This window comes from Heloderma suspectum, chromosome 14 (genome assembly GCF_057233095.1).
Source record: "Heloderma suspectum isolate Gila_16-S chromosome 14, 16-S_ref, whole genome shotgun sequence".
Lineage (NCBI taxonomy): Eukaryota > Metazoa > Chordata > Lepidosauria > Squamata > Helodermatidae > Heloderma > Heloderma suspectum.
In genome coordinates this window covers 23,943,662-23,970,376 of record NC_139471.1, presented here as the reverse complement: position 1 = coordinate 23,970,376, position 26,715 = coordinate 23,943,662, and the positions used below count along the sequence as shown (strand labels likewise).

At 49.9% G+C, this 26,715-nt stretch overlaps 1 protein-coding gene across 2 annotated transcripts in view; it reads right to left on the bottom strand.

Moving 5' to 3' along the window:
• The window catches only part of ABCA2 (ATP binding cassette subfamily A member 2), a 110,073-nt gene extending 83,979 nt beyond the window's left edge, over positions 1-26,094 (bottom strand). Inside the window, exon 1 of one of the 2 annotated variants that reach the window (XM_084821129.1) lies at positions 25,576-26,094. In XM_084821129.1, the coding sequence (XP_084677255.1) occupies positions 25,576-25,641 (66 nt within the window). In that variant the 5' untranslated portion in view covers positions 25,642-26,094. The remainder of the gene's footprint in view (positions 1-25,575) is intronic. The other variant, XM_084821130.1, reaches the window with a different exon arrangement.
• Between the last annotated feature and the right edge of the window lie 621 nt (positions 26,095-26,715).

Here is a 26,715-nt window from a genome sequence, read left to right as displayed (position 1 = left end):
AATATTTCCAATGCATACATATTGTATCAAACACACCCGTATCATATCGAATGTATCAGTCCAACGGAGCCCCGGTGTGTTAGTGTTTCGACTAGGAATGGCCTTCCTCGAGAGCTATATAGACCAGTCTTTTTCGTCATATATATAAAACATACTATGAAAACTGATATAAGAAAAAAAAAAACTCCACTTCCTAAACATTAATACTTTTTCAGTGGTGTACGGGTCAATCGAATAAGGCAAAATAGCCAAGCATATTATAAGTGGCGAGTGGAATAATTCATCTGGAGAAAACTTCAATATTGTATCGAATGTAGAAATCCTGATTTTCTCCAACTCACTCTTCCCCCAGAATGTGCTCGTGCTCCGAAACCCAGTCACCACAACAGAGTTAATGCCACCATAGCAGCTACATGTTGGGCTGCCTGGGGCCTTGGTTTGATCCAGTAGGGCTACTTATTAGGAGCCATCGGGTCCAGCATCAAGGGTTGGCATGGCTGGGCACCTGCCGAGGGCCCACACCCCAGCAGGGGCCCACTGACCAGTGGTGTAGCGGAGGCGGGGCTCGCTGGGACGCAGCCCCGGCCCTTTTTCATGAGCAGGGACTCTGATGTCATCCACCCCCCTCCCCCCAGACTTCCCCGTTCCCTCTGAGCTTAGCTGCGATCCTCACTGTAGCTGTGGGGGGAATGAATTTTCTAAGGGGGGAGATAGAATGAAGGCGCTTAGGGGAGGCTAATGGGTAATGCTGGGGCACTAAGGGAGTGTGCAAGGGGGCTGTTTCAATAAGAAGAGATCTGTCCATGACGGCTGAGTTGAGAGCGTGAAGCTTCCATAGGGTATCATATTTTGAAAACCTAAAATGTTTGTGTTTGAGTGAGCGAGCGAGCGAGCGAGCAAGTGGTAAAAAAGATTTTAACACCCTGCATTTTTTCTCAGACGTCCAATTGAAAAACCCCTGCCTTACTCTCGGCTGCACTGTTTTTGGATCCCAGGTGAAGGCGGTCTATCTTACAAGGTTGTACAATCTTAGAAGGGGCGTGGCTGTGAGGGGCGTGGCTGTGACTGTCCGGAAGGGACCCTGCCCTTCTGCATGTGCCACGACACTACTGCCGCTGCCCAGCGCCCCCCGGACCCACTCCTCCCCTTTGCCACTGCTCCCTGCTTTGTCGCCTGCCTCTCGCTCCTTTCCAGCATCGTCCTGGGTGCTGGACTACGTGGAGCTGCTTTGACGGGATCCAAGCCAGCGGGGCTCTTTTTGCCCCACCGCATTGTTGCCACTTTGCTATAAGCTCAGCCTTCCCCATGCCGGCGCCCGCCAGAAGTCTCGGACTGGAAACCCCATCTTTCCCAGCCATGCCACAGACAGAATAACAAAGCTCGTAACACAGGCCAGGATGAGTCCGGCCTGAGAGAGAGAGGTGACAGTATTAAGGATCATAGCTTTCTCTCCTCTTTTTCCCCAGTTCATCAGTTCCGCTTTCACTCCTTTTGCCACCTACCAAAGTGTTACAAGCCAGCCCCACACTGTTGGGACCGTGAGCTCTCGCCGCTTAAATGCTCATTGTAATTGTGCTGTAATTAACAGCTTCCATCTCAATTCCCAGTCAGAAGCTTCCGTCTTCTCTTTTATGCAGCCCCAAAGCATCATCAACAGATCCAAAGGCAACTGGCACCAAGAAAGAATCATAAATCTGCAGTAAAACAAACTACACACACACACACACACACACATCCATCCATACAGGGCCAGCGTTAAGGCTCGGCATGGTAGGCACCTGCCGAGGGCCCACCCTCCAGCAGGGGCCCCCTGACCAGAGCCCCCTGGAGTTGCTCCTCCTGTTTGCCATTGCAACCGGTTTGCTCACCTGCCTCTCGCTTCGGCCCAAACAATGATGGTTGTGAGCAGGAGACGCCATGGCCCCCTGGCTCTCCGCCTGTCAAGCAAGCACGGGGGGCCAAGGAGGAGGAAGAGGAGGAGGAGCAGCCAGTGACCGTGGCGGTGAGAAGGCGGGCTCCCTGCGGGAGGGAGCTCCCTGAGGGTCTCTTGCCCGAGGGCCCCCGAAATCTGGAACCGGCACTGCTTGCTAGACCCTTGGCTATACATGGTACATAGATACATAGTAAATCACATGGCTCAGGACCACAGTTCCTGATAGAGCGCCTCTCCTGGCATAAGCCTACCCATGCACTCCTTCACCCAAGGCCCTCCTTCAGGGGCCTCCCCCAAGGGAGGCTCAGAAGGCAGCAACAAGGGAGAGGGCCTTCTCAGTGGTAGCCCCCCAATTATGGAACCATCTCCCTGATGAGGCCTGCCTGGCACCAACATTGTTATCTTTACAGTGCCTGGTAGACCTCCCACTTCTCTCGGGCATTTGGCAGCACACAACAAGGTTTTAATCAGGTCCTGGATGTTTCTTATTGTGGATTGTTTAAAACTGTTTAGATATATGTGTGTCTCTGTGTGTGTGTGCTGTCTGTTCGTATGTTTGTATGGTAAATGGTTTTTTATACTATGTACCATGTATTTTAATGGTTTTTAATGTTCGTATGCCGCCCAGAGAGCCTCAGCTATTGGGCAGTACTGAAATGCAATAAATGTGGTGTAGTGGTGAGAGTGTTGGACTGGGAGCCAGGAGATCCGGGCTCTAGTCCCCACTCGGCCATGGAAGTTCACTGGGTGACTTTGGGCCAGTCACGGACTCTCAGCCCAACCTACCTCACAGGGCTGTTGTTGTGAGGCTAAAATGGAAGGAGGATTGTGTACACCGCCTTGGGTTCCTTAAAGAGGAAAAAAGGCGGGATATAAATGTAATAAATAAATAAATGAAAAGAAAATTAAATATAGTAAAGCAACTGGCAAAACAGGGATAAATATATATTCTGTAATTTCTGTCAAATGTTTCAGCTTCTGCCGTCATCAGTGACAGTTAGCATGAGAGCTGAAACCAAAGCACCCAGAGGGAATTATAGAATGTTAGTGCTGTGGATGGCATTCCCAGGTTGCAAGGATATACATCTTCACCAGCCCTATTGACATCCGAACCGTCTCCTGCTGACAGCACGAAGGGCACCGCCGTGCCCTCGCCCGCCCAGGTATGGACGGACTCGGGGCAACGTCAGCAGGGGCTGCGGAGATGGAATCTCCGGCCAACGGTTTCTGCCCACCCCTGGGGCCCCGATGCCGCGGCTGCTGTAGCAGTTACAGGCGTGCTTCTCAGGGAGCACGAAAGGGCAGCAGCGTTGCGCAATCCCGGAGGCCTTTCGGTTACTCGTTGTGCCAAATGACTGGCCAGAGATGTGACGCTGCCCAGCTCTTGTGCCCTGGGTTTATGGGGAGAAGAGGTGGCCCCTCTTCTCCCCATTTAGCTCGCCATCCAAGGCAGGCTAAAAACTGGACCTCCAGAGCGCATCTGACAACGGCACAGAGAGGTCAAACCCCATGACCCTGGGAAGTTCGCTCCACGCCTTCCGTTATCCTGGGATAATCGCCCCTAATCTCAGTTCACCCTCCTATTTTCTTGCAGTTTTAGGGACAGATCAGACCCTACGTATCCCTTGGTCTTACCTCCAGGTTGTGCTGCCTTGGAGTCTTCCCACCTTCTCACAGTTGTCTCTCTGACTTAGATTGGAAGCTCTTTGAGGCAGAGAGTCTGTGTGCGTGTGTGTGCATGTACGCGCACACACGCCTGCCTTTTTTGCTGGAGGGAGCAATCCTATCATGATCAACGGTCGCCTCCAAACCCAGGGGTGACCGCCTATCCAGTGCAGGGTGGGAGGAGTGGATCTCTTCCCCGCTCCCGCCCCCCTGTTTACGTGGCTATTGGCACTTCCAACCTCTCCACCCCTGGGAACGCCCCGTTTCCCCCGCTTCACGTTGCTCTTCCAAGCGGGGAGCCGATCCACGCTGCCTAGGAGGAAGTGCAGGAAGGGGTGGAGGGTGGTTCTCCAGGAACCAACCTCGGAGTGCAGGCTCCGAGGTCAGTTCCCAGGCACTGACCAATCCTATGGCTGTCTAGCCGCTGACTAGTGACCACAGGATTGTGCCCTTAGTTATTTTGTAAAGAGTGATGACAATAAAGCACCAATAGTTCTTAACGATGTATGCAACTGACAAAAACCAAAGTTAAGGTACAAAAATATCCACAATTACAATGATTTAATGTTAAAAAATGAAAATACTAAAAACATTGTACCCAGAACATATATGGCACAATGTATAAAAACAGAATTGTAAAACCTAAAACCTGTGATGTAAAAAAGTTGGGCGAATATAAAAGGACACATATGACAAAATGTGAAAACCTTTACAAACCTTTAAAAACTACAAATTTGTAGTGTTTAAGTTTATTATATATATTTACATTTTGTCATATGTGTCCTTTTATATTCGCCTAACTTCTTAACATCACAGTTTTTAGGCTTTACAATTCTGTTTTTATACATTGTGCCATATATGTTCTGGGTACAATGTTTTTAGAATTTGCACTTTTTAACATTAAATCATTGTAACTGTGGATATTTTTGTACCTTAACTTTGGTTTTTTGGAGCCAGTGTGGTGTAGTGGTGAGAGTGTTGGACTGGGAGCCGGGAGATCCGGGTTCTAGTCCCCACTCAGCCATGGAAGCTCACTGGGTGACTTCGGGCCAGTCACAGACTCTCAGCCCAACCTACCTCACAGGGCTGTTGTTGTGAGGATAAAATGGAGGAGGTCTATGTATGCCACCTTGGGTCCCTTGCAAGAAGAAAAAAGGCAGGATATAAATGCAATAAATAAATAAATATTGGAGGGTCATTTTCTAAAGAGGGCACTGATGGCACTGCAGGAACTAATACATAAACCTCTACCAATTACAGGCAGGGCCTCCACGCTCAGATTTATTTTATGTATTTATTTACTGCATTTATATCCCGCCTTTTTTCCTCTAAGGAACGCAAGGCGGCGTACATAATCCTCCTTCCATTTTAGCCTCACAACAACCATTTCAGTGGAGAAGGGTAAAGATTTGGGGGTGAGGGGGTGGGAGGAGCGTCAAGCTTCCCTGCGATTTTTAAAGGCCCATACTTGGATATATTCCGAGATATACGACCTTTTCAAAAACAGAGTGCCTCGTTAAGAACATTCGCAGCACAGGTGCCTTTGAAAATCACGCAGTGGCCTTTAGATGTTTGGGACTTCAACTCCCACCAGCCCCAGCCAGCCTGGCCAACAGTCAGGAATGCTGGGAGGTGTAGACTGGATGGACGAACTGTCTGAGCGTCCATAACCAGTGAGCCAGGCTGACATATAAGTGCCCCTGGCTGAAGGAGAATTCTATCTTGCGTGTGAGAGAGTCTTCAGGTGACCTTTCAGGCCCCATTATTGTTAACAAAGGAGTGCGCCAGGGATGTTTGCTTGCACCTCTTTTATTCAATCTATATCTTAATGATATGGTTCTCTACTTATCTAATCCAGACTTCTTCCCACCTCTTTTAAAAGACAGGAATATTTCATTATGCAGATGACACTGTTCTCCTGTCATACACCCAGGTGGGGATGCGTAGGCTTTTAAGAGCCCTAAGCTCATATTGTGTGAGAGAAGCCCTTCAGGTCAACTACGAAAAAACTAAAATCTTAGTCTTTGGCAAAAGGAGGAAAAAAATACCAATGGCAGCTGGATAACCACCTGCTTGAGCAGGTCAACAAATATAAATACCTAGGAGTGACATTTCAAAGTTCAGGATCTTGGTCGGAGCACTTGAAAGCAATAGCCCTGACAACTAATGTAACTAGTAATGCCATTCTTCGTTTTGCTGCTGGACCAGGTGGTAAGATGGTGGCCCCTTTAATAGAGCTATACAAGGGCAAATTACTTCCCCAAATATTATATGGGGCACCTGCCTGGACCCATGCTAACATTGCTTCATTGGAGTCAGTGCAGCATAAATTTCTATCCAGAGTACTCAGGGTTCCCAGATCCACTTCTAAAGCCATTGTCCGACTAGAAACAGCTTGTCACTCAGTGGGAATGCTTGTCCAAAAAGCTGCCACTTTCTTCTGGTTAAAGATAGTTCCAACTGGTCTCCCCCTTGGTCTTATTAGCATATGAAGCTATGGGAAGGGGCTCATGGGCAGACAAGATAACCACATCTATCTCTGAGTTGGGCTTTTCACAATCATATTTGCTTGCGAGGGGCTATGATAGAGCTAGGGATGAGATTTCAAAGAGGTTACAGGATGTTGATATTCAAACAACAATGGCTGTTGCTGCTGAAAGTCGCTCTAACAAGATCTATAAAAGCATCATGATCTGAACTCACTCCAATTGATGGAGGTGAAGGCACATTATAGGACCCATCATGGCATGAGTGCAGATTGCCCAGCTGGTTGCCCCAAGGTAGAGGACATGGTACACTTTCTAGCAGAATGCCCATTGTATATCGATTTGAGGAAGCAGTACCTTGAGCCCCTATTAGCCGTGATTGAGGATACTTCTGGTGCAAGCATAACTCGATCCTTATTAGCTGGAACAGATCATTATACATCATATAGGACTGCTAAGTTTGTCAGTTGAGCCCTGGAGAGGCGAAAGTCATTGACTGTTATAAAAAAACTAAATCCGTTAAACATGGTCACAACATTCTGGCAGATATTGTTTTAGGATTTTAAAATGTTTTTAACTTGCTCTTGTTAGTTATTTTATTAATAATTTGTACTTCGGTCTCCCTTTTGGGTTGATGTGAGAATTCTATTTGTTTTGTGTGCAGATGGCCTGATTGGCTAAAAAGCAATAAACTATATGTATGTATAAGTGCCCCTGAGGAACCAAGGAGGCTGACTTCTGCCAAGTCAGATTATTCGCCCCATGTTTTCATCTGCCCAGCAGTGGCTTCCTAGGGTCTCAAGCAAAGAAGGATCACAACCTGCTATGTGATCCTTTTTTTTCCACTAGAGATGCTGGGGATTGAACCTGGGACCTCCTGCATGCAAAGTGGGGGCTATACCACTCAACTGCACCCGCTCCCTAGATTACAAGGAGTAGAGATGGAACAATGAAGCCATCTCATACACGCCCGCCCACCCAACAACTGTGTAAAATAATAAGATACGCAGCAAACAACGCCATTGTTTTGCCGTTCACTGTGCTGTTGTTTTAATCTTAGGTGCTTTCTAAATAATAGATCGTGACAATGACGGTATCCAGCTCGCTCCCGGTTAAATGGGTCAGTCTGAGGACCTCACTGCACTGCAGAAGCGTGGCAAGGATTGCGATTGAGAAAAGCTAGCTGGTTGGGCTTTTTAAAAAAAAATAAGAAAAATGAGACGTCCTTTACTGCATGTGTCAAACGTGCCTGAGCACATGTTTAGCAGATCGAGAGGGAGAGGAGTCCTGACTCACACAACCAGACGGCTGCAATGACTCAGCGCATTTCTCTGAACCGCCTCATGCTGCCATGCAGAGCACTGAAGTACAACCACCCTCTATATATTACACAAGAGCTGGTTTCCGATTGTCACACCCTGCCAACAACTGGCATCAAAAATGTGGGTACCTGGGCCCACTCTAGGCTCTGCACTGCACCCGTGAGCACTTTGTCCCCACAGCCCACTGAGAAATTGTGATGCTGGTGCAGCAAATCCACGGAATGCTCCTCCAAACAAAACAAGCCCTGCACATCAAAAACTAGCATGTCAGGGATTAGACCCCTCCTTTACATGCTCATTTTCTGTGTGCAGGGATCTCCCTCTCTGTCTTTAAAATAAGGCAACACATTCAGTCATGTGAGCCCCCACCCGGATGGATGGACTCACCAAGGTCTAGGCATTCATTGAGCAGGACTAAAGGGCATTTAAGTGCCCTTACGTGTGTGTGTGGGCGGGGTATCCATCTCAGTACACAATGGGACCCTTCCAATTTACACGCCTACCTCCCTTCACACACAGACATAAAGAGCTGGCATTTTGCTGGCCTTTATTAGTGCCCTTGGCAACTCCAAAAAGTGGACTCCCACCTCCCCCTTAGGTTCGCAGGGAATTTGCACATGGGATGTGTGGACTGTGTAACATCCATTCCATCTGTGTTTCACAGAATGTCAGGCACTTTTCATTCCATCGTCAACCCATCCACACAATCAGATTTTTTTTTTGTTCTGAATTTGAGGATTATGTACGCCGCATTTTCACGCTTTAGCCTATGGGGGAAATGCACATTTTGGGGCACATTTTAATTTTGCTTATTTTTCTATGACAAATTTGCACAAAATTCAGGAAAGTTAGAAAAACGGTCCACAAGTCCGCGAAATCCGCCCGACAGGGTAGAAGCTGGCCCGCTGCGGAGTCTGTGGGTCGGATTCATGAAAATCCAAGCTCATTTGGTTTCGTTGCAGATTCCGCCAACCTCCCTAGTTTGCACAGACTTGGACATTTTCTTTATCATGGCATAAGGCTTCATCTTTCAAAGGTCCCACAAGATGCCTTGTTGTGATTAAAATAACTGCAGATTCTCCCTGCTGTTCCCGGTGATCTTAAGACACCTTTCACAAACGTGAGGAAAAGAGAGAGAGGCAAGAGAAGGATCTGCCACCCTTGCTGACTTAACTATGAAAGATCGCTTTCTTTCCAAGACGCCATGCTCCCTCCCGTACACCTACAAGTTTTCCACTGACTCAGACAACATACACACAGGCACACACACAGATCCTTGCCCAAGAGAAACGCTTAAGTGGGGTATGTAGAAAATTATCAGCATGCAAAGAAGACAAGGGGGGGGGGGGAGAGAGACAGACCAAAGGGCGGTGGTGTAGCGGAACCAGGGTTCAGAGGGACACAGCACAGCCACTTTTTTTATTAGCAGGGATGTGAGGTCATTCTCAGCACCAGTATATAGCTGCGAGCTATCCCTGTTGTAACACAAAGTATTTTGGAGATTAATGGGCAATTACGACCCAATAGCTTTACGAAAGAACTGCTCCTGGTGGAAATTAAAACTGCTAGAACGGGTTCCTTTTTGTACATCAATGCAAAGGCCTGGGTTTTTGGACTTTTCTTGGGGATCTGGCTATGGACAGTCATGATGAATGCCCGCACTTCAGAATTAGCCACTACATCACTGGAGAAGGGCAGCCAAAATGATCGAGAGGAGAGGCTTAAGTGTTTGGGGATTTCTAATGAAAAAAATAGTCTAGGGGCCGTGGGTGGGCAACATGATAGCAGTGTATTATATATGGTGTGGAGAAAGTGAAGGAGGAGACATTTTTCTCCCTCTCCCATAATACTAGAACCCCAAAGGAGTCATCCCATGAAGCTGATGGGGGGCGGGAGATTCAGGACGGATAAAAGGACGGACTTCTCCACACAGCGCATAGTCCAACTATGGAATTCGCAACCCCAGGATGTAGTGATGGCCACCTATTGGGATGGTTTTAAAAGGGGGTTGGACAAATTCCTGGAGAAGGCTATCCATGACTACTAGTACTGATGGCTATATGCCACCCCCAGTATCAGAGGCGGTATGCATATGTACACCAGTTTCTGGGGAACATGGGTGGGAGGGTGCTGCCACACTCGGTTCCTGCTTGCGGGTCTGCATGGGCATCTGGTTGGCTACTGTGTGAACAAAATGTGGGACTGGATGGACTTTGGCCTGGCCCGGCATGGCTCTCCTTCTGTGCTTGTGAGAGCTTTTCGCAAACCTCCTTGGCTGGTTCCAGAATGGTGGTATAGAAGTGCAATAAACAAAGACGAAAATAAAGAAGAAAGGACTTCACCTACGGAACTCACTGCCAGAAGGTGCACCAGTAGCCCCTGGCTGAGGTGGATTAAAGGCAGGTTAGCTAAAGGATGGATGGAGCAGGAGGAGAGTCCTCAATGACCAGGATAGCCCAAGGCTAGGAGGATCTGGGCTCTGATTCGGCACAGTTCTTCCGATGTAAAACACACACTGCCGATTTTGGCTTAGCTGCAAACAAATGTGGGCCTTCCTCTACCCTCTGATTCCGCTTCGGGCTGGTCCCTAAAAATTCAATGCCGGCACCTAAACTCTAGGAAGACACTTACATCGACAGTACGCAGATGGCAGGGGGAACCCCCTTGCAGATTCCTGCCCTATTTTCATATAAAGTCAACGCCGGGGTCTTACCCTGCACCACAAGACGCAGTAGAACACAGGCGCAACGGTAGGGAAGGAAGCCAGCAACTGAGTATTTGTCATTTCCAGTCTTGGAGATACACATCAGAGGTCAGCATGGAGATTACCAGGAAAGGAAACTACATCGCATACCCTCCCAGTCAGTATTCGTGATAAAGGCAAAGAAGTCAACAGAAGCACCGCGAACTCCCAACTAAGAGCCATAAACGGAGCGATAAATCGCCAGAACTTGTGGGAAGACTTTGCACGCACAGTTCGAAACTTCTATCAGCTAAACGGCTGGTGGAATCTTGTGCCTGATCTATTGATTCATTATTGATTTTATGCTCCGATATTTACGGAACACTTCCATTACAAGAAACTTCCAAGCAACACACGAACAATACACAGTAGAAATTCATAACAAGATAGCATGTAAGACTTAAGAGACCATGGCGTGACAGCAAGGGAAAAGACAAGATTACCCTTCTGTGAAACACTGCCAGAACAAGTAAGTACCCAGTAAGGGCCAATAACCCAGAAAGGCTGGCATCTGTCAAATCTGCCCTAGTAGGGAATTCCAGACAGTGGGCACTGTGACACTGAAGACACAAGCCCATGTATGTTCAGAGAGAAAACAGTCCTACAACTCCCAGCATTCCCCAGCCAGCATGTCTGGCTGTGGACTGCTGGGAGCTATAAGACTATTTTCTGTCTAAACGTGCATAGGATTGCATCCTCTTCCGACCCATTATGGACCTGACCTCCAGAATTTTGGGCACAGCCAGGAGGGTATCTCCTGATGAGTGCAGCAACCAGGGGGTCGGTGTTCCCAGGGGCGCCCACAACGTGCCTATGGATCGCAGTGCCTCCTCTCTGGCTCAGAGGGGATGCGCCCACTCAGGCCCTGCCTCCGCTGACATGAGAACCTCCAAGGGCAGACAAGGCTTATGGAGCAGGATCCCGGGGGATGACAGCCAGCTCATCCTCGTCCATTGATGGGAAAGCGTCTCGTGCTTGTAGTGTGGCTGGGCGTCGGGAGCAAAGTGCGCACACAAATTATGCCGCCACCCTGCAGCTCGGTTAGCATAACCATTAATCCAGCCCTCGCTCTAGCAACAAGCAAGTGCCCTCCATACTCTCTTCTTTGGAGCAGGAGCTGCCCGTCTCCTTCTCGCCAGCCACCCCAGCTTGGGTTTCACCATTGTTCCTGGGATTTCTCTCTTCCTCTTTGTTTACTCCTTGTTGGGGGGGGGGAGGGGGGAGTACTCTCACAATTGTCACTTTGTCACCATGAAACACGAACACCCATTTTCTTTGCCAGTTCCTACCAGGCAGCGCCCAGTTCAGCTTGGGTTGGGCTTGTTTTGCTTTGACATTTCGAAAACATCACTAGAATCTTTGTCGCTGCAAGAAAAATAATGCTCTTTTCCCAGGCTAGTAGTGATCATGGTTTATTCATGCCCACAACACCCCTGTGAGGCAGGCCAGCATTTTATAAATGGGGAACAGAGGGTGAAGGACGGAGGATGTCCCAGGACATCATAGCCATGGTAGGACCAAAACTTAGGTCTCGCAGAGTGAAGCACCAAACGTCATTCTGGATTCTTCTGCAACAGTAGCATCTGTTATCAGGTATACACAATCGCTTCATTCACTGACCAAAGGGGATCTTTTAACCACTTTGCAGTGCTCATGCACAGAATGTAGGGAACCAAAATCCAGAGACAAAGATGCCTTTGAAACTCCCCAAATCGGACAATTCTGGAAGGGCAGAAAAAGCCGTCAACAGCCTATAGCAGGGGTTCAGAAACTCTTTCCTCCCAAGGTCCAAATTCCATTTCAGAGACACTGCATTCCAGTGGCGGGCAGGGCCACAGGCAAAATGCGGGGAGCCCATGTCTCCCCCCCCCCTTCAGATATGTAATTACTAGTATTAACAATATTGATATACTGGTTCTTATTTGAAACAAATCCCAAAGTGGTTAGTAGAAGAAATGACAATTTAGACTGCAGACCCCTACCCACTTACCTAATCCCCATTGAACTCAGTGGGACTTGCTGCTGAGTAGACACATATAGGACTTCAAGGAGGATAAGGCTGTCGAAGGCTGCTAGTCCTGACGGCTATATTCTACCTCCAATATCAAAGGCAGTATGCCTATGTATAGCAGTGGCTGGGGAACATGGGTGGGATGGTGTTTTTGCACTCCTGTCCTGCTTGTGGGTTTCAAATGGGCAGCTGGCTGGCCACAGTGTGAACAGAACACGGGACTAGAGGGACCCTTGGTCTGATCCAGCATCAGGGCTGTTCTTATGCGTGCACTGCCAGCCTTAAATCCGTGGCTTAGTTAAGCGGAGGACTGAGGTGAACATTTCTGAGGCAGCGGCCAACACTGTGAAGGAACTGCAAGGCAAAATTTCCACAAGATGTTGGAACAGTGCATCATGAAAGTCACCTTTGCCACCAGCTCAAAATGGCCGCTCGAGGGCTGACTTAACAGCAACCTTTTATTTGCTTTTTTTGAGGCAAAGATTTCCTCACAAGCACATACCTCTCAGCTTCGCCCCTCAAAATTCCTGTGGTAAAACTGGACCTGTGAAGGCCCCCCAAACCTCATCATGGAAAGGTTGAGGACCCTGTCGAAAATGTGCCAGTTCCTTACAAAAGCCACTTCAGCCCCAAAAGCAAATCAAATAAATAGGCCACCCTTAAAACACACGTCGGATGTTCAAAGGCCACCTTAGCGCGTAAAAAGAAAAAACATGATATGTTTCTTTTACATACATTATTTTCTTTTTTTAAAAAAAACCCACGAAGTGAGTTGTTTGAAATTTAGATGCTTGGGTTTTGCTTGGTTGGAGGGGGACTCCTTTGACCCCATAACATTGCACTGACTACCAAGTTCAGAGAAGAGAGAAAGAGGGAAATTAAAAATGCAACCAAAAAGCAAGAGAAACAGATATTCATAAAACCAGTGCTAAGAATTTGGCGTCATCTCCATAATCTACTAAGGTCGCCATAGATGGTCACCATCTATGTTCAAAGGGGATTTTGGGGGTGGGGGGTGCACATACCCCTCCCACTGAAAATATGGCCAGTTCAGGCCATGCCACCAAAGCCACCCTAGAGGAGAGGTCTGCCAAATTTGACCCTGTTTGCTCCCCCATTCCACCTGCACCCCCCCTTCCAAAATCTCTTTTCCTTGTTCAGCTCCCACTGCAAAACAAGACCAGCCTGATAAAGAAGATATTCTTTGCTATGTCTCCATAGCAACGGAAACAGATTTAGAATTGCAAGCAGCACCCACAGCATTTTGTCGCCCCCCCCATCTCACCATCTTCCCTCAAAACACCAACATGCATACACCAAAACCACATAGTGCCAACTTGGCTTTAGATCCTACAAAAGCACTACAGGGGACACACACAAACACAGCAAAACGGATACAGGTAAAGTTGCCAACTGACCATAAACCCTGACTGGCTCTTGTGCCTGCAATGGAAGCTTGATCGCCACACAATGAGAAAGTGACACTTTTCTTGACGTGGTGAGAGGCATCGCCGTCCTCTGCTAATGTCTGCAGACCAAACTGCCGTAAAGGCGCAGGAGCAGGGGTGATTTTAAAAGGTGGCAACCCTAAATCTTAGATGCCGGGGAGGGGGAGAGGGGAAGTGCAAGATGCCCCTTCTGGACAGGATTTTATTCTTGCAGAAGAGGAAAAACATGGGCAAGGGACTGGTTTGCAATAGCAGGACGCAAGGGTATTTCTCCTTGCCATCCTTTTCGGGTGCATGAGATCACGAATGGTTATGTGGCTAAACTGAACTCCCTTTTGCAGCAGCAGTGGAACCAGAGCAAAGGTCCATCTAGGCCCGGACGTTACTCCACCGATGGCTGGGCAGGTGCTGTAGGCGAACTCTGCTGCTTCTGACTGTATAGGGCTGGCCGATTACCCCCTGCTTGGAGCAAACCGTGACCCAAACAAGCCGCTCTCACAGGACAGGAGATGTGCCGCTTGTGGGCTCTCTGGGGGCCGTTTGGCTGCCCCTGTGCAAAGCAGGTGGCTGGACCAGATGGACTTGGGTACTTGAGCCAGTGGTGCTTTCCGTACATTCTTTGGGCTATTCCATGTGCGTCCAACGGCCAGGGCCGGCGTCAAGGATAGGCATGGCAGGGCACCTGGGCAGGGCACCTGGGCAGGGCACCCAACCAGGGCACCCAACCAGGGCCCTCGCCCCAGCAGGGGCCCACTGACTAGAGCCCCCTGGAGTTGCTCCTCCCCCTCCCCACTCCAACCTGCTTGTTCACCTGCCTCGCCGTCTGGCTCAGGCAGGAGCAGGAGATGCCACGGCCCCCTTGCCCGGCTCTCTGCCTGCCAAGCCGATGAGGAGCACGAGCAGCTGGTGACCATGGCGGCGAGGAGGGAGACTCCCCGAGGGAGGGGCCCTGGAGGGTGTCTTGCCCAAGGGCCCCCCAAGCCCCGGAGCCGACAACAGCAGAGGTGGAGCAGGACTTGTTTTTCGTATCCCTCCTTACTGCCGCAGCTCCAGCAGGGGAAAGCTCAGCCCTCTGTACCGCCGGCGTGCCTTTTGGCCCAGTTTGCATGCCCACAAGTCTCCTTCCCGTCCTCAACTGCAGGTCAAAGGGTCCCTTGCAGAACTCTCCCGCTAACACAACAGCTCCGCCCTTCTGTCCGACCAACGCCCAGGGTTGGCGCAGCCGGCCGGCACCTGTTTTGCTTGGGCTGTGTGATGCATCCAAAGCTCCCACACAGAAAATGGCGGGGGGAGAAAGAGAGAGGGGAGGGATGGACACGTGGCATTAATTTGTCGTGTGCGTCGGCCCCACTTCCTCCAGCATCCCCATGGGAACGGCGCGGGTGAAGCAATGCCCACCTATCGCCACCTGTTCTTCCAGAGCAAGTGAGGCGCTTGTGTCCTTGCAACTCAATCCAGTAGAGAAGCATGGGAAAGAGAGAGTTGGCTTTTCAAAACATAATTACTCTCAAATTCAAAATTACTCTCTGTTACACAAAAGGAGGAAGTAGCTGGCCAAGAAATCGGCAAGGCCTACATTCACACGGAATCTGGGTGACTGAAGGCGAGGGCTCATGCAATCAAATGCTCCCCTGTATCAAAAGAATTATGGATCCCTGCACATGGCATGTTAGGGAGACGCCTTCTCCCTGAAATGCTAGTGTTCCTCATGCAGGGAATTTGGGGTATATGTACAGGAGGGGAATGCAGCAGTACAGTCAGGACACGGCTTCACTGCTTGGGTGAGAAGACGCCCCTCCCTGTGACTGGATTTGAAGGCTTTATGGCTACTTCTGTTTCCTAGGGCTTTGCTCCAGTTTTGCTGCCCGTTGCCCCAAACTGAGGCTGGTTGGGGGCAGAAACCAGCTCAGTGCTACAGCCCTCCTCGCATTGGCTCTCTGCAACACCTTCCAGGCTCCAGGTAATGCTCTCCATCCCTCTGGCAGCCAATTTATATCAGGAGAGAAGAGTCCAAGCAGTGCGCTGGCGACAATACCAGAGAAAGCTCATTTTGCGTCGCCGTGGCCATTTCACAGACCAAAAACACAGCCAACAAAACCCTGCAAGTTAAAGAAATGCATTTGTTTCTTTAAAACCACCTACAATTCCCTGGTTTATTACAAGCCAGGAGGTCGCGCAATTCAAACTATAATCAGGACTGGTGATGACGTGACCTGCTCCTGGGAGAGAGGAGAGGAGGATGTTAGAGGAGAGAACAGCCTCATATGCCACTTCCATGCCGACCAGAAATGGTTCAGAACTGGTGTCCCCTCACAACCCTGCCATAAAATAAAGCCCAACGTTTTCATAAGATATTAGCCTTCCCCAACCTTCCAGATGTTTCAGACTACCATGGCCATCAGCCCCAGCCAGCATGGCCAATGGTCACAGATGATGGGAGCTGTAGTTAGGGAGGGATGAATCTACCTATTTTGGCTTCTCTCCGTTTCTCATTTTTCCAACCTTAGGTTTGTTTCATCCCTTTTCCACATCCGTTTGTGATTTTTTTAAAAATTGTAGAGGTTTTATGCGCGTTTCTCCTAATTTGAAACAAATGGTTTTTTGCCCCATCCCTAGCTGTAGACCAAAACATCTGGAGGGCACCAGGTCGGGGAAGCTGTCTCAGCGGAAGAGCACATCCTTTTTATGCAGGAAACCACAGGGTCAACATCTGGATGAGGTTTGAAGTATCGAGTAGCAAGTGCTATCAAAGTCCTCTGCTGGGAACCTTGGAGGGTTATCGCTTGCCAGAAGGTACAATACCGTGCCAGTCTAACCTAGGCTAAGGCCACGTCCCATGTTCACCCAATTCTTCACCCCCATCCCCAACTGAAACCAAAGCGCATTACTCCATTCTCTGCCCGCATCTGCCCTGTCTCTCCCTTTGCTCCGGTCTCACCCCCACACGCAAGGCAGAAAGAGCCGTTTCCTAGCCTGCTCATTACGACTCCATGTACCTCGGTGGCACTAAACGGATAATGTTTAACCAGGCAATGACCACAAGGGGAAACTCGAGGTAATGGCTTTAAAGTTGCTCCTGCGCGGGGGTGGAGTGGTTCGGAATGCCCCATAGAACACACATCGTTGCTTCAATGGACCTTGTGAGTTACCCTGTAACTCAACTGCACAAGCCCTGCTGTTGTTGCTGCTTTTGCCGCCTCGCAGACAAATGCCCCTTTATGTGTGCCGTAAAGCCCACTTTAGCAGCTGAACAAAACGTCTTTATACAACATAAACCAAAGACTCACACCGTGGGCGTGTACGTGTGCGCGTGCACGTTTAAAGATCAAGTTAACACCCTTTCTTCCCTCTACAGCTGTCTTTCAATAGAAGTCCCATTTTCAAATTTACAACACCTTCAACATTTACTCCCAGGACTCTTGTGTTTGAGTCTGTCTGTGTGAGCTGTGGTGCAGTGGAAGCTCACAGGGATGCAGTGCTGGTGCTTTTTCATTGGCAGGGGCACAGACATCAGCCCCTCAAACTGCCCGTCCCTTCTAAGCTTAGCTGCAATCCTCACAGTAGCTGCTAGGGAAATACATTTTCCCAATGACAATATATTGCTCCCTGTTGTAATGCAAAGTATTCTGGGGGTGGCTTGGAAGTGAATGGACCATTCAGACCCATGAGCTTTACAAAACACCTGCTCTTGGTGGAGATGAAAACTGGTAGAACTGGTTTGCTGATATGCTGCTATGTGATGTGCTGCTATGTGATGTGCTGCCTGCCTGCATTTCTGCCCTCTCCTTGGGGGCGTGGCTATGGGACACCTGATCGGGGCTTGCAGGTCAAAACTGACCTCTACCCAGTTGCCTGTGAGTTTGCGTCTCTTGCCAACACAGCAGCACACAAAGACGAGGACAGAGCATAGAACTCAGCATCTTCATTCCAGTTTTCATTAAAACATGCAGAATTTCAGCCAGCCCTGGGCCACATGATGCACTGGAATTTCGCACACAGCACCCAGAGCAGTACTCCGGTGCAACGACGATGCAGGGGAATTCAGCTGCGTTGGTGCCAGCACGGTGGTACAGCTGCCCTGTGGAAGGCCGTGCAAGAAATTGGGGCCATGGGGATGCGCCACTGAATGCATCCTCATCTCTGGGCAAGAAGCGCCCCGGCACAAATGCGCAAGAGCATTCACTCAAAATGCTCCGTGGATGCCCACAGCTGTTGCTCTGTGCAAATGAGGTTCCAGGTTCATTCCCCAGCATTTCAGGGCTGGGACGGACTGGGTGGCAACTGAAGTCAAAGCAGAAAAACACAGTGCTGGAGGGGCCACTGGTCTGGTTCAGGGTCACAGAACCATAGAATAGGAGGGTTGGGAGGGGCCCACAAGGCCATCGAGCCCAACCCCCTGCTCCGTGCAGGAATCCAGGTCAGAGCATCCCTGACAGGCGGCTGTCCAGCCTCGTCCTGAACACCTCCCGTGTGGGAGAGCCCACCACCGCCCTAGGTCATTGATGCCACTGTCGTATTGCTCTGACAGTCAGGAAGTTTCTCCTGATGTTCAGCCGGAATCTGGCTTCCTGTCACTTGAGCCCATGATTCCGTGTCCTGCACTCTGGGATGATGGAGAAGAGATCCTGGCCTTCCTCTCTGTGACGACCTTTCAAGTACTTGAAGAGCGCCATCCTATCTCCCCTCAGTCTTCTCTGCTCAAGGCTAAACATGCCCAGTTCCTTCAGTCTTTCAGGATAAGGCGCCTTTGTTCACTTGATCGCAAGCAACCCCAGAATGTCGCCCACCTAGCTTGGCCAGAAGGTCCCTTGGCCGGGGGATATGTGGGAGGAATTGTCCCAAGCCCCATGCCTCAACACTCCCCTTCCCCAAGATGGCCCACCACCCACCCCATTTCCTATCCCCATGTATTTGGGGATAGGAAGGGATTTTGCCAAAAGCTGGGGGGGGGGCAGAGAGGAGAACAGTGCACATTTATCTTTTCTTGTAGCACAGCTCAGTTGCCTGCATCAGGTCTAACTAATTTCTCTGAGTTTCCGCACTGCACGTGCTTTGGGGAGGGGGTGGTTTGGACCACATGGCTTGGTCTGTTTGGGGGGTGGGAGCCAGGGAAGGGGGTAAGATTAGATTCCCCCTTTCTTACACTTAAGACAGGCATCTCTCAATGTCCTGAACAGAGCCAGCATCAAGGGTCAGCATAGCCGGGCACCTGTCGAGGGCCCACCCCCCAGCAGGGCCCCCCCCAACCAGAGCCCCCTGGAGTTGCTCCTCCTCTTCATCACTGCAACCGGCTTGTTCCCCTGCCTTTCGCTCTGGCCCAGATAACGGTGGCAGTGAGCTGGAGAGCAGGAGACACCGCAGCCCCCTGGCTCCCTCCACCTGTCGAGCAAGCAAGGGGTGGCAACGATGAGGAAGAGGAGGAGGCGCTAGAGTGGCTGAGAAGGCAGACTCGCTGAGGGAGGGGGCCCATAGAGGGGGTCTTACCCGATGGAGCATTGCTCCCAACCTGACCCAACCTCCCACCTTCCTTGCTCAAAAACAAAACACCCAAACCCCGCAGAAGTTCTCTGCCTCGCTGCAGTCTCTCATCTTAACCTATTCAGCGCTGCAACCCAATGCTGCAGGAGAAAGGGCTCAGCGGTGGCAGCACTGGATTAGGCCATCACAGAGAGAGTCCCAGGGTACTTCTGGAAGGGAAGGTGCCCCACAAGGCCACGATACTCTCCGTCCCAAGGTGGAGACACTGGCTTTGAAGCGAGGAAGCCCACCGAGCAGAGTGTGGGAAGCTGCACAGGGCCCGAGATGCTATCTCAAAAGGCAAAAAAAAAAAAAAAAGAAAAACGCCAGGGGGAATCTGCTTGCTGCTGCAGAGAAACCTGGATCTCTCTCCACCAGGCAGGCCCCCGTCATGCTTTCTTGGGGCATCCTGGCTCCACTCCCCTCTGCAATGACAACCTCTCCATACTGGTGGCTGCCAGCGAAACCACCAGCCAAATTTCTTGGGTAAGATTAACCCGCACCAAAACTGGACTGACCCCCCCCTACCCACCCCCAAAGGAAACAGTTGAATCTGCAAAAATTTGAGGAATAGGCTCCAATGTCCAACACTGGCCAGTCAGATCTCCTAAAAAGGTTGCAAGGAGGGCATGATGAAAGACAGCCAGTGGAGGCTGGTGGCCCCGATGTCCATGGGGCAGTGAATCTACTCCAGGTTCTAGTCAGAACTCTAAAAGAGCTATCCAAAGTGCTGTGCACCTTGGAGAGCTCCCTCAGAGTTCTGAATAGTTCTGACTGAAACCCAGAGCCAATTCACCACCCCACTGACACTGGAGCCACCAGCCTCCATTGGCTCGACCAGCCAAGTCTCCACCCCACCCCACCCCCACCCCCACAGAATGGCAGATTGTGTGAAACATCATGCCTGGTTTGTAGCTTCCATTTTGCAATGGGGATTGGGTTTCTTTTCCACTTTAAAACTAGGTCAGGAGAATTATACAGGAATAAATGCACCTTACTGGATCAGAGCAAAGGGTGCCCAGTACCCTGTTTTGAATAGCAGCTAGACAGACCACAACGGAAGTGGACAGGCAGGGTACGAAGTCTGTAACTGTCCTCCGTCAGCTGTCCCCCAAGGTCTGGTGCTCAGAGATATATTGCCCCTGCATCTGAAGGTTCCATAGATACATCACAGCTAGTTCCTCCACCATATCTATCTGGTCCCTTCTTCTTTTTTAAGCTATCTAGCTAAGTGGCCATCAGTACCTCTTGTAGAAGCAAATTCCAGTTTTGACTCGCACTGTGTGAGGGAGTCCTTCCTTTCATCTGCCCTGAATCTCCCCCCAATCAGCTTCAGAGGAGGACCCCACTGGGTTCTAGTATTATGGGAGAGGGAGAAAAAGGTCTCCCTCTCCACTTTCTCCACACCAGGCATCATTTTGAACACCTTTGCCATGTCTCCCCCGACTTGCCTTTTCGCTCAGCTAAACAGTCCCAGAAGTCATAACTTTTATTCACAGGGGACTTGCTCCAGCCCCTTGATTATGTTAGTTGCCTTTTTCTGCCCTTTTTCCAACTCTACAATATCCTTTTGGAACTGCAGTGACCAGAACTGTGCACGGTATTCAAAGTATGGCTGCACCATGGATTTATAAAAGGAAATATGATCTTGGCCGTTATATTTTCCTAGTGATCCCCAACTTGGAATTTGCCTCTTCCACAGCACCTGCACGCTGAGGTAGACATTTTCATCAAGCTGCCCACCACAGCCCCAAGAACTCTTTCCTGGTCTGTCGCTGCCAGCTCAGACCCCATCAGCGTGTACATGAAGTTGGGATGTTTTGCCCCAATGTGCATCACTTTACACGTGCATTCATTGAACTGCATTTGCCATTTTGATACCCATTCCTCCAGTTTGGAGAGATCTTTTTGGAGCTCCACAATATCCCTTTTTGTTTTTGCCACCCTGAATAATTTGGTATCAGCAGCAAAGTTGGCCACTGCACTGCTCACTCCCAACTTACAAGCAAGTTGAAACGTACGAGAAATCCGACCTGTGCCTATGCACCAAGAACAGGGCTGCCGCGAATTGTCTGTGGAGACATCCCTGCGACCTCTTTGCCAACATGCCTCCTTGCCTAAGGAAGCGTGTACAAGTCTGGAAGCATCACTGGTTAATTCCAAAAGAACAGATTCTAGGAGCCAAGACTTCATGGAAGCCGCAGTTTGTGACCCAGGAACCCAGTTTCCTCATTCAGACCAGCCTTCCCAAACCTGGTGCCTTCCAGATGTGTCGGACTGCAACTCCCATCATTTCCAGCCAGCTAGGGATGATAGAGCTTGCAGTCTGACACATCTGGAGGGCAACAGGTTTGGGAAGACTGGTTTAGACAAGCAGAAAAGTGCTTTGAGCATGTACTTTCTTCTTACATCCTGGCACCAGAAACAAATTCCATCCAGGCCCTGATGCCTCTCCCTGCCCTCCGAATCAAAATTTCTTTTTAATACTCCACGGCAAAAGCCTTCTGTAGAGTCAATCCCCCAGAAGCAAGAGTCTTACACCTCAGAAGCCCTGGAGACATCCAGAAAAATTCCTTCATTATAATGCACATAAATTAAAAAAGAGAAAGAAAAAGGGGGGAAATCGATGGCCCCTGAAGACTTGCTTCTGCAGAGAAAAACAGCGCAGTGCATGAGGTAGTGGTACTATGCATGTGACAATGCTTCCAATTTGCACAGAATGCAAATAGAAACCAACAGGAGAAACCCAATGCCTGACTTTAAGCCTGGGAGTGGGTGGGTGAGAGTACCAGGCCTGAGCCCTGGACCCCCATTTTTAAATACTATGGCTCAACCCTGCAACACTGTCAGGGTGTCCCTGTGCATGCGCAGATCGCCCTTCCCAAACCACTGAGGAACTGCAGCCCGCTCATATGCACTTAGAATTAACAGAGGAGTCAGCAGCTGGCATCCCCTAAGCCGTGACCAACCCAGACGTGAAATAGGGCTGAAGGGGTGGCAGCTGCGACAGGCTGGGGGGTGAGGGTGGGAGAAGCGCTTAGCCCACCGCCTCCCCTACCCGCTCCTCGGAGCAGCCCTCCCCAGGAAAACCTAGTTGCCGACTAAGGGATTGCAGCACCGGGCCCTCAGGGAGGCAGCCCCTCCGCGTTTTCAAAATTAATCACTGCTGACACACTCTTGGGTGGTGTGGGGGGGTGGGGGAGCAGATGGAGAGAGAAATCTGGCAAGGAGGTGCAGGATAAAGCCCCAAACATTTTGCAGCAAGCTCTCCTGAGGGCCGGGCTGGGTTGGTCAGATTGACAAGCGGAGAGAAGGGACTTTAAAACATAATGGGGGGGGGGGAACGGGGGGAGAGAGAGAGAGAGAGAGAGATCTGACCCACATAAGGTTTGGAGAAAGCTTAATATAGCACAAGGGTGGATGCATGAGCCATGCCCATTGCAGACGTGCGTTGCCACAGCCGGTTAGGACAGCGAGATGGAGAAGAATACTGAGAGTCCCAAACCCTGGCAGGTGTCGCAGTGATGCATGGGAGGGAGGAAGATATTGGGGGGGGGGGGTGCAGCAAAGCATGGAACCACCATTGGGTATGACTGGTCTGCACCAGGGGGAAGCAGAATGCCTTCCCCACCAGCACCCCAAAGAACAGGGGATGGTAACAAAACAGGAAGTGTGCATCCATGCAATCACAATGTACAAGTGAGATGTTGGGGTACCATGATGCCACCATCCAAACCCAGGGATCAGAAGTTGTGGCCTCTCGCTGTGTCTGTCCCCCCCCCCAAATCCCTTATCCTATGCCAGCCTCCTGCAACCTGCAGATGTGTTAGACTACAACTCCCAGAATGCCCCAGGCAGCTGGGATTTATAAATAGATTGCATCCAGATGTCGCATTTCTGAGGCTGCGTACCCACCAAGCCTTGGGGTGACACTAAGCCAAAGCAACACACAGAGGGCTGAGGCGTGCCACAGGGGCATTTCCACAGGCTCAGACTTTGAGGAAGCGGAACAGGAATTGCAGATACACACAGGTCGGGAAAACATTTCTGTTTTCCGGATCCAGCACCGTACCCCAAGACAGGGTGGCCGCCTCAGGTGGCCCCTTAAAAAGTCAATGAATTGTAAATTCTACAGATCATATTCATTCTCACATTTTTATCACCTTGGGGCCACGGTTGGTCTTCTGCCACCCACTCTGCAAATTCCATAGGGGCTGGCATCATAGGTTTTTAAGAGCCCAAACCTAGTATAGAGCAGCTGGGAGAAATGTCTATTTCATTCACACATCAGCATTTTAGAAGGCAAAGTAGCAAAGAGCCTAGCAATTTTCCAGCTTTGACATTTGGACATTTGTGGGGGGGGGGGGGGTGAGAACGAGATGGAATGAATAACATCTCATAAAATTTGCTATACTGAGCCAAATCTGTGCTCTATCTGATTGGTATTCTGCCAATGGACAGTTGCCAATCAGATCCCCCAGGGATGCTCACCAGCAAAGCATGATGGGAATATCTGTCCCTTGCTGCTCTTAAACCCCAGCAACAAGTAAATGGAAATTTTACTTTCTCTGTAAAAGGAGCTTGGAGGGGATTATTACCAGCAGCTGCTGACAGAACTATCACCATGCATTCATGTTGTTGTTTAAGAGACATACATGCAATCATAAAATCCTGTGGCAATGAGTTTCACAGGCCAGTGAGTCCAATTGCAACCCTGGTCCAGTGAAAACTGGATTCAAATTTCACCTCAGCCTCCATCTCGCCCTGACATCATCAACAATGCAAATGGTGGTTTGGGGCAGCAAAAAATGTTTTAAGGGTTGCCAAGAAAGCAATGTGAAAGGTGCATTTTCCGAGGCTTCACAAGGGATTGGAAGCACACCTCTCAGGTTGCAACGCAGCACAGCAAAATGTCTCAGGCCTGCCCTACATACTCATGAAAAATGAGAACTTCATCCTGTACACACACACACACACACAGAGGGCTGGTGCTGCTGAAAGATCAAACATGGTTAAAATAAATCAGTAACGTCAATAAAGGCTCTAATTTTTGATATAGGAGAGGTTAAAACTGGTGAAACAGTAAACATCCTATGCATGTTTAGACAGAAAAAAGTCCTACAGCTCCCAGCATGCCCCAGCCTCAGTGCACTATTTTTAGAAACACCCTTTTTTCTTTAAAAACACGTCTTTTTTGTTTTTTGAACTGTGCAGCTAGCAATCACAAACAAATCTATTTCCTTCAAATCCACCTAATCCTTCTTTTGAGGCATGCAAGCTAGACACACAAAAAGCATCACAGGGCAAACTGTTCCACAGGTTAACAAGGCACCGTGCGAGATAAATACCTCCTTTTCGATCAGCATCCAGCAATACATTTTTGGAGGGGTTTGCTTATTTTTAAAGAATGAAGGGATGACTTTTAAAGAACGCTCCTTGGCCAAACGTTTCAGTGGTAAAAATGGGGGGGGGGCACACCAATCACACACAAAATATAGTTTCTTAAATGTGAACGTCTCCCAGAATGACATCCTTCAGTGTTTGCAGGCTTAATTTTTGTTTCCCAATCCCCTTTAGCGGATTTACTGCTCCAAGCTGAATGCAATAAATAAATAAACTCAAATTTTAAATAAATAATGCAATAAATAAATAAACACAAATAAACGCAAAATTGGGGGCGGGGAAGAGGCGTTGAGTGACAGACAAGCTCCCACCTCCCCCACTAAAAACAAAACAGAGCACCCTAAACAACCTACTCCAATGGGAGGCAATTTCTTTTCTGGCCTCCTCCAAATTCAGTGGGGCCTCTGAGCAGGGGGTTGGACCTGATGGTCTTATGGGCCCCTCCCAACCCTACTATTCTATGATTCTGTGACCCTCTCTCATCTAAATTAAGGGGAGACTTTCCTGCACCAAAACTGCATGGGGGATGGATGCATCCTTCCTAATCGTCTTCTTCTCTCTCCTGGCCAAACTAGAAAAGGGGGAAAGGGGTGACAGATGAGATTGGTCCCAAATGCAGCCTACTTGGAGAGGCTGGTCTTCCCTTATCTCCCCCTCCCCACAAGCATACGAGGGGGATCTTTGCTCATCCCCTTCCCTTGGAAAAGGGGCTTTGCTGTTGTTTAGCTTATCAGAGTTGCTTCTAAAATCTGTCTGCTCTCTGGAGGCCTGATATCCCTGCTGCTACTACAAATGAATGGACCATGGGCAAATCCTACCCCCCCACACACACACACACAAACTCTGTATGAACCCCTCTCCCCACGAATATAAACCCCTCCTACTCTCCTTTTTGCAACCCCCCCCACAAAACCTTACAAATAACCACAGCATCCATACAAGCTCCAAGCCGTCCCAGATCTTTGAATGAATATATATATATATATATATATATGACCCCCCCCCGACACACGCACAACTCCCCCCTCCCGAAAACACATTACTAACCGGACTGCGTCGTTTGAGGGTCACATTCTTCCACAGCAAGAGATAGAGTTGGTGCAGAAACCCCATCTTGGCTCGTTTCGCGGTGCATTAGATGCAAGGCATGGGGGGGGGGCGCAGGGGGAATGCAATTGGGGCGGGGGAGAAGTTGGGCAGGGGAAAGAATCAGCCAGGCCTGCCGTGCTCTCCTCCTCCAAAATACAAAAAGACAGCCGGCTTTTGGTTCAGCCGCAGCAGCTACCAGCCCCGTCTCTCAGTGGCTTTGTCTGCTGCGGATCGGGCTGGGGGAGGGAGGAAAGCAACATACCAGCCCCCCTACTGAAAAAAATGGGGGGGAACGGGGCAGGGCTCGCCCCCATCCGAGGCAGCATCAATACGAAGCATCTTGCCGAACAGCCCCGCGCGCAAACGCGCAATTGGCAAGCGTCTTGTCAATGTCGCTTTGCAAGAAGAAAATAATGAAAGGGCCGCCTCCACCTCCGCCTCCAGCGCGACCAGGTGCGGCTCTGCCCGTTTCGTGCGGTCCCTCCTCTCTCGCTGCTGCATTGCATGGCCCCGAAGCCTCCCCGCCCGCCCACATCCCGGCCAGGCCCAGGGCTCTTAAAGAGGCCGCTCGGGGCTGGCTCTGCACGGGGGGTGGGGGATGGGGCGCAGGGGGAGCCATCCTGCCGGCGCTGGGGGCAGCCGGGGCGGGACCTCGGGGCCAAAGTCCAGGGTCCGGCAGCCCAGGGGGCGACACCCCCCCCCCCCGAGCAGCAAGTCCGGAAGCAAGCTCAGTTTTTATGGCTGCTCTGTAGCCGTGATGGGGCTGGGATTTCAGTCAGGAGTGCTGAACCTCCTTCAGCCCAAGGACCAAATTCCGTTTTGGAGAAGCTGGGGTGGGGGACATGCCAGGGGTGGGAGGGGCCGGAGCAAAGGGGCAGGACCCCGGGCCGGAGCTTCTGCACCCCTGATTTAAGGGAAATTAAAATCCCAAGCTGCACATGCTCAAGGGTATTTTTCAAGTGAGTTTGGAAATCTGCGTTGTTGTCAGTAGCATTATAGTCTAGCCGTGTTAGCCTTCTGTTTACACGTTCAGGAGTTAAGTGTAGCACAGAGATGGGCTGCCTGTTCGAGTTCTTCAGATAGTTTTAAAAATTAGCA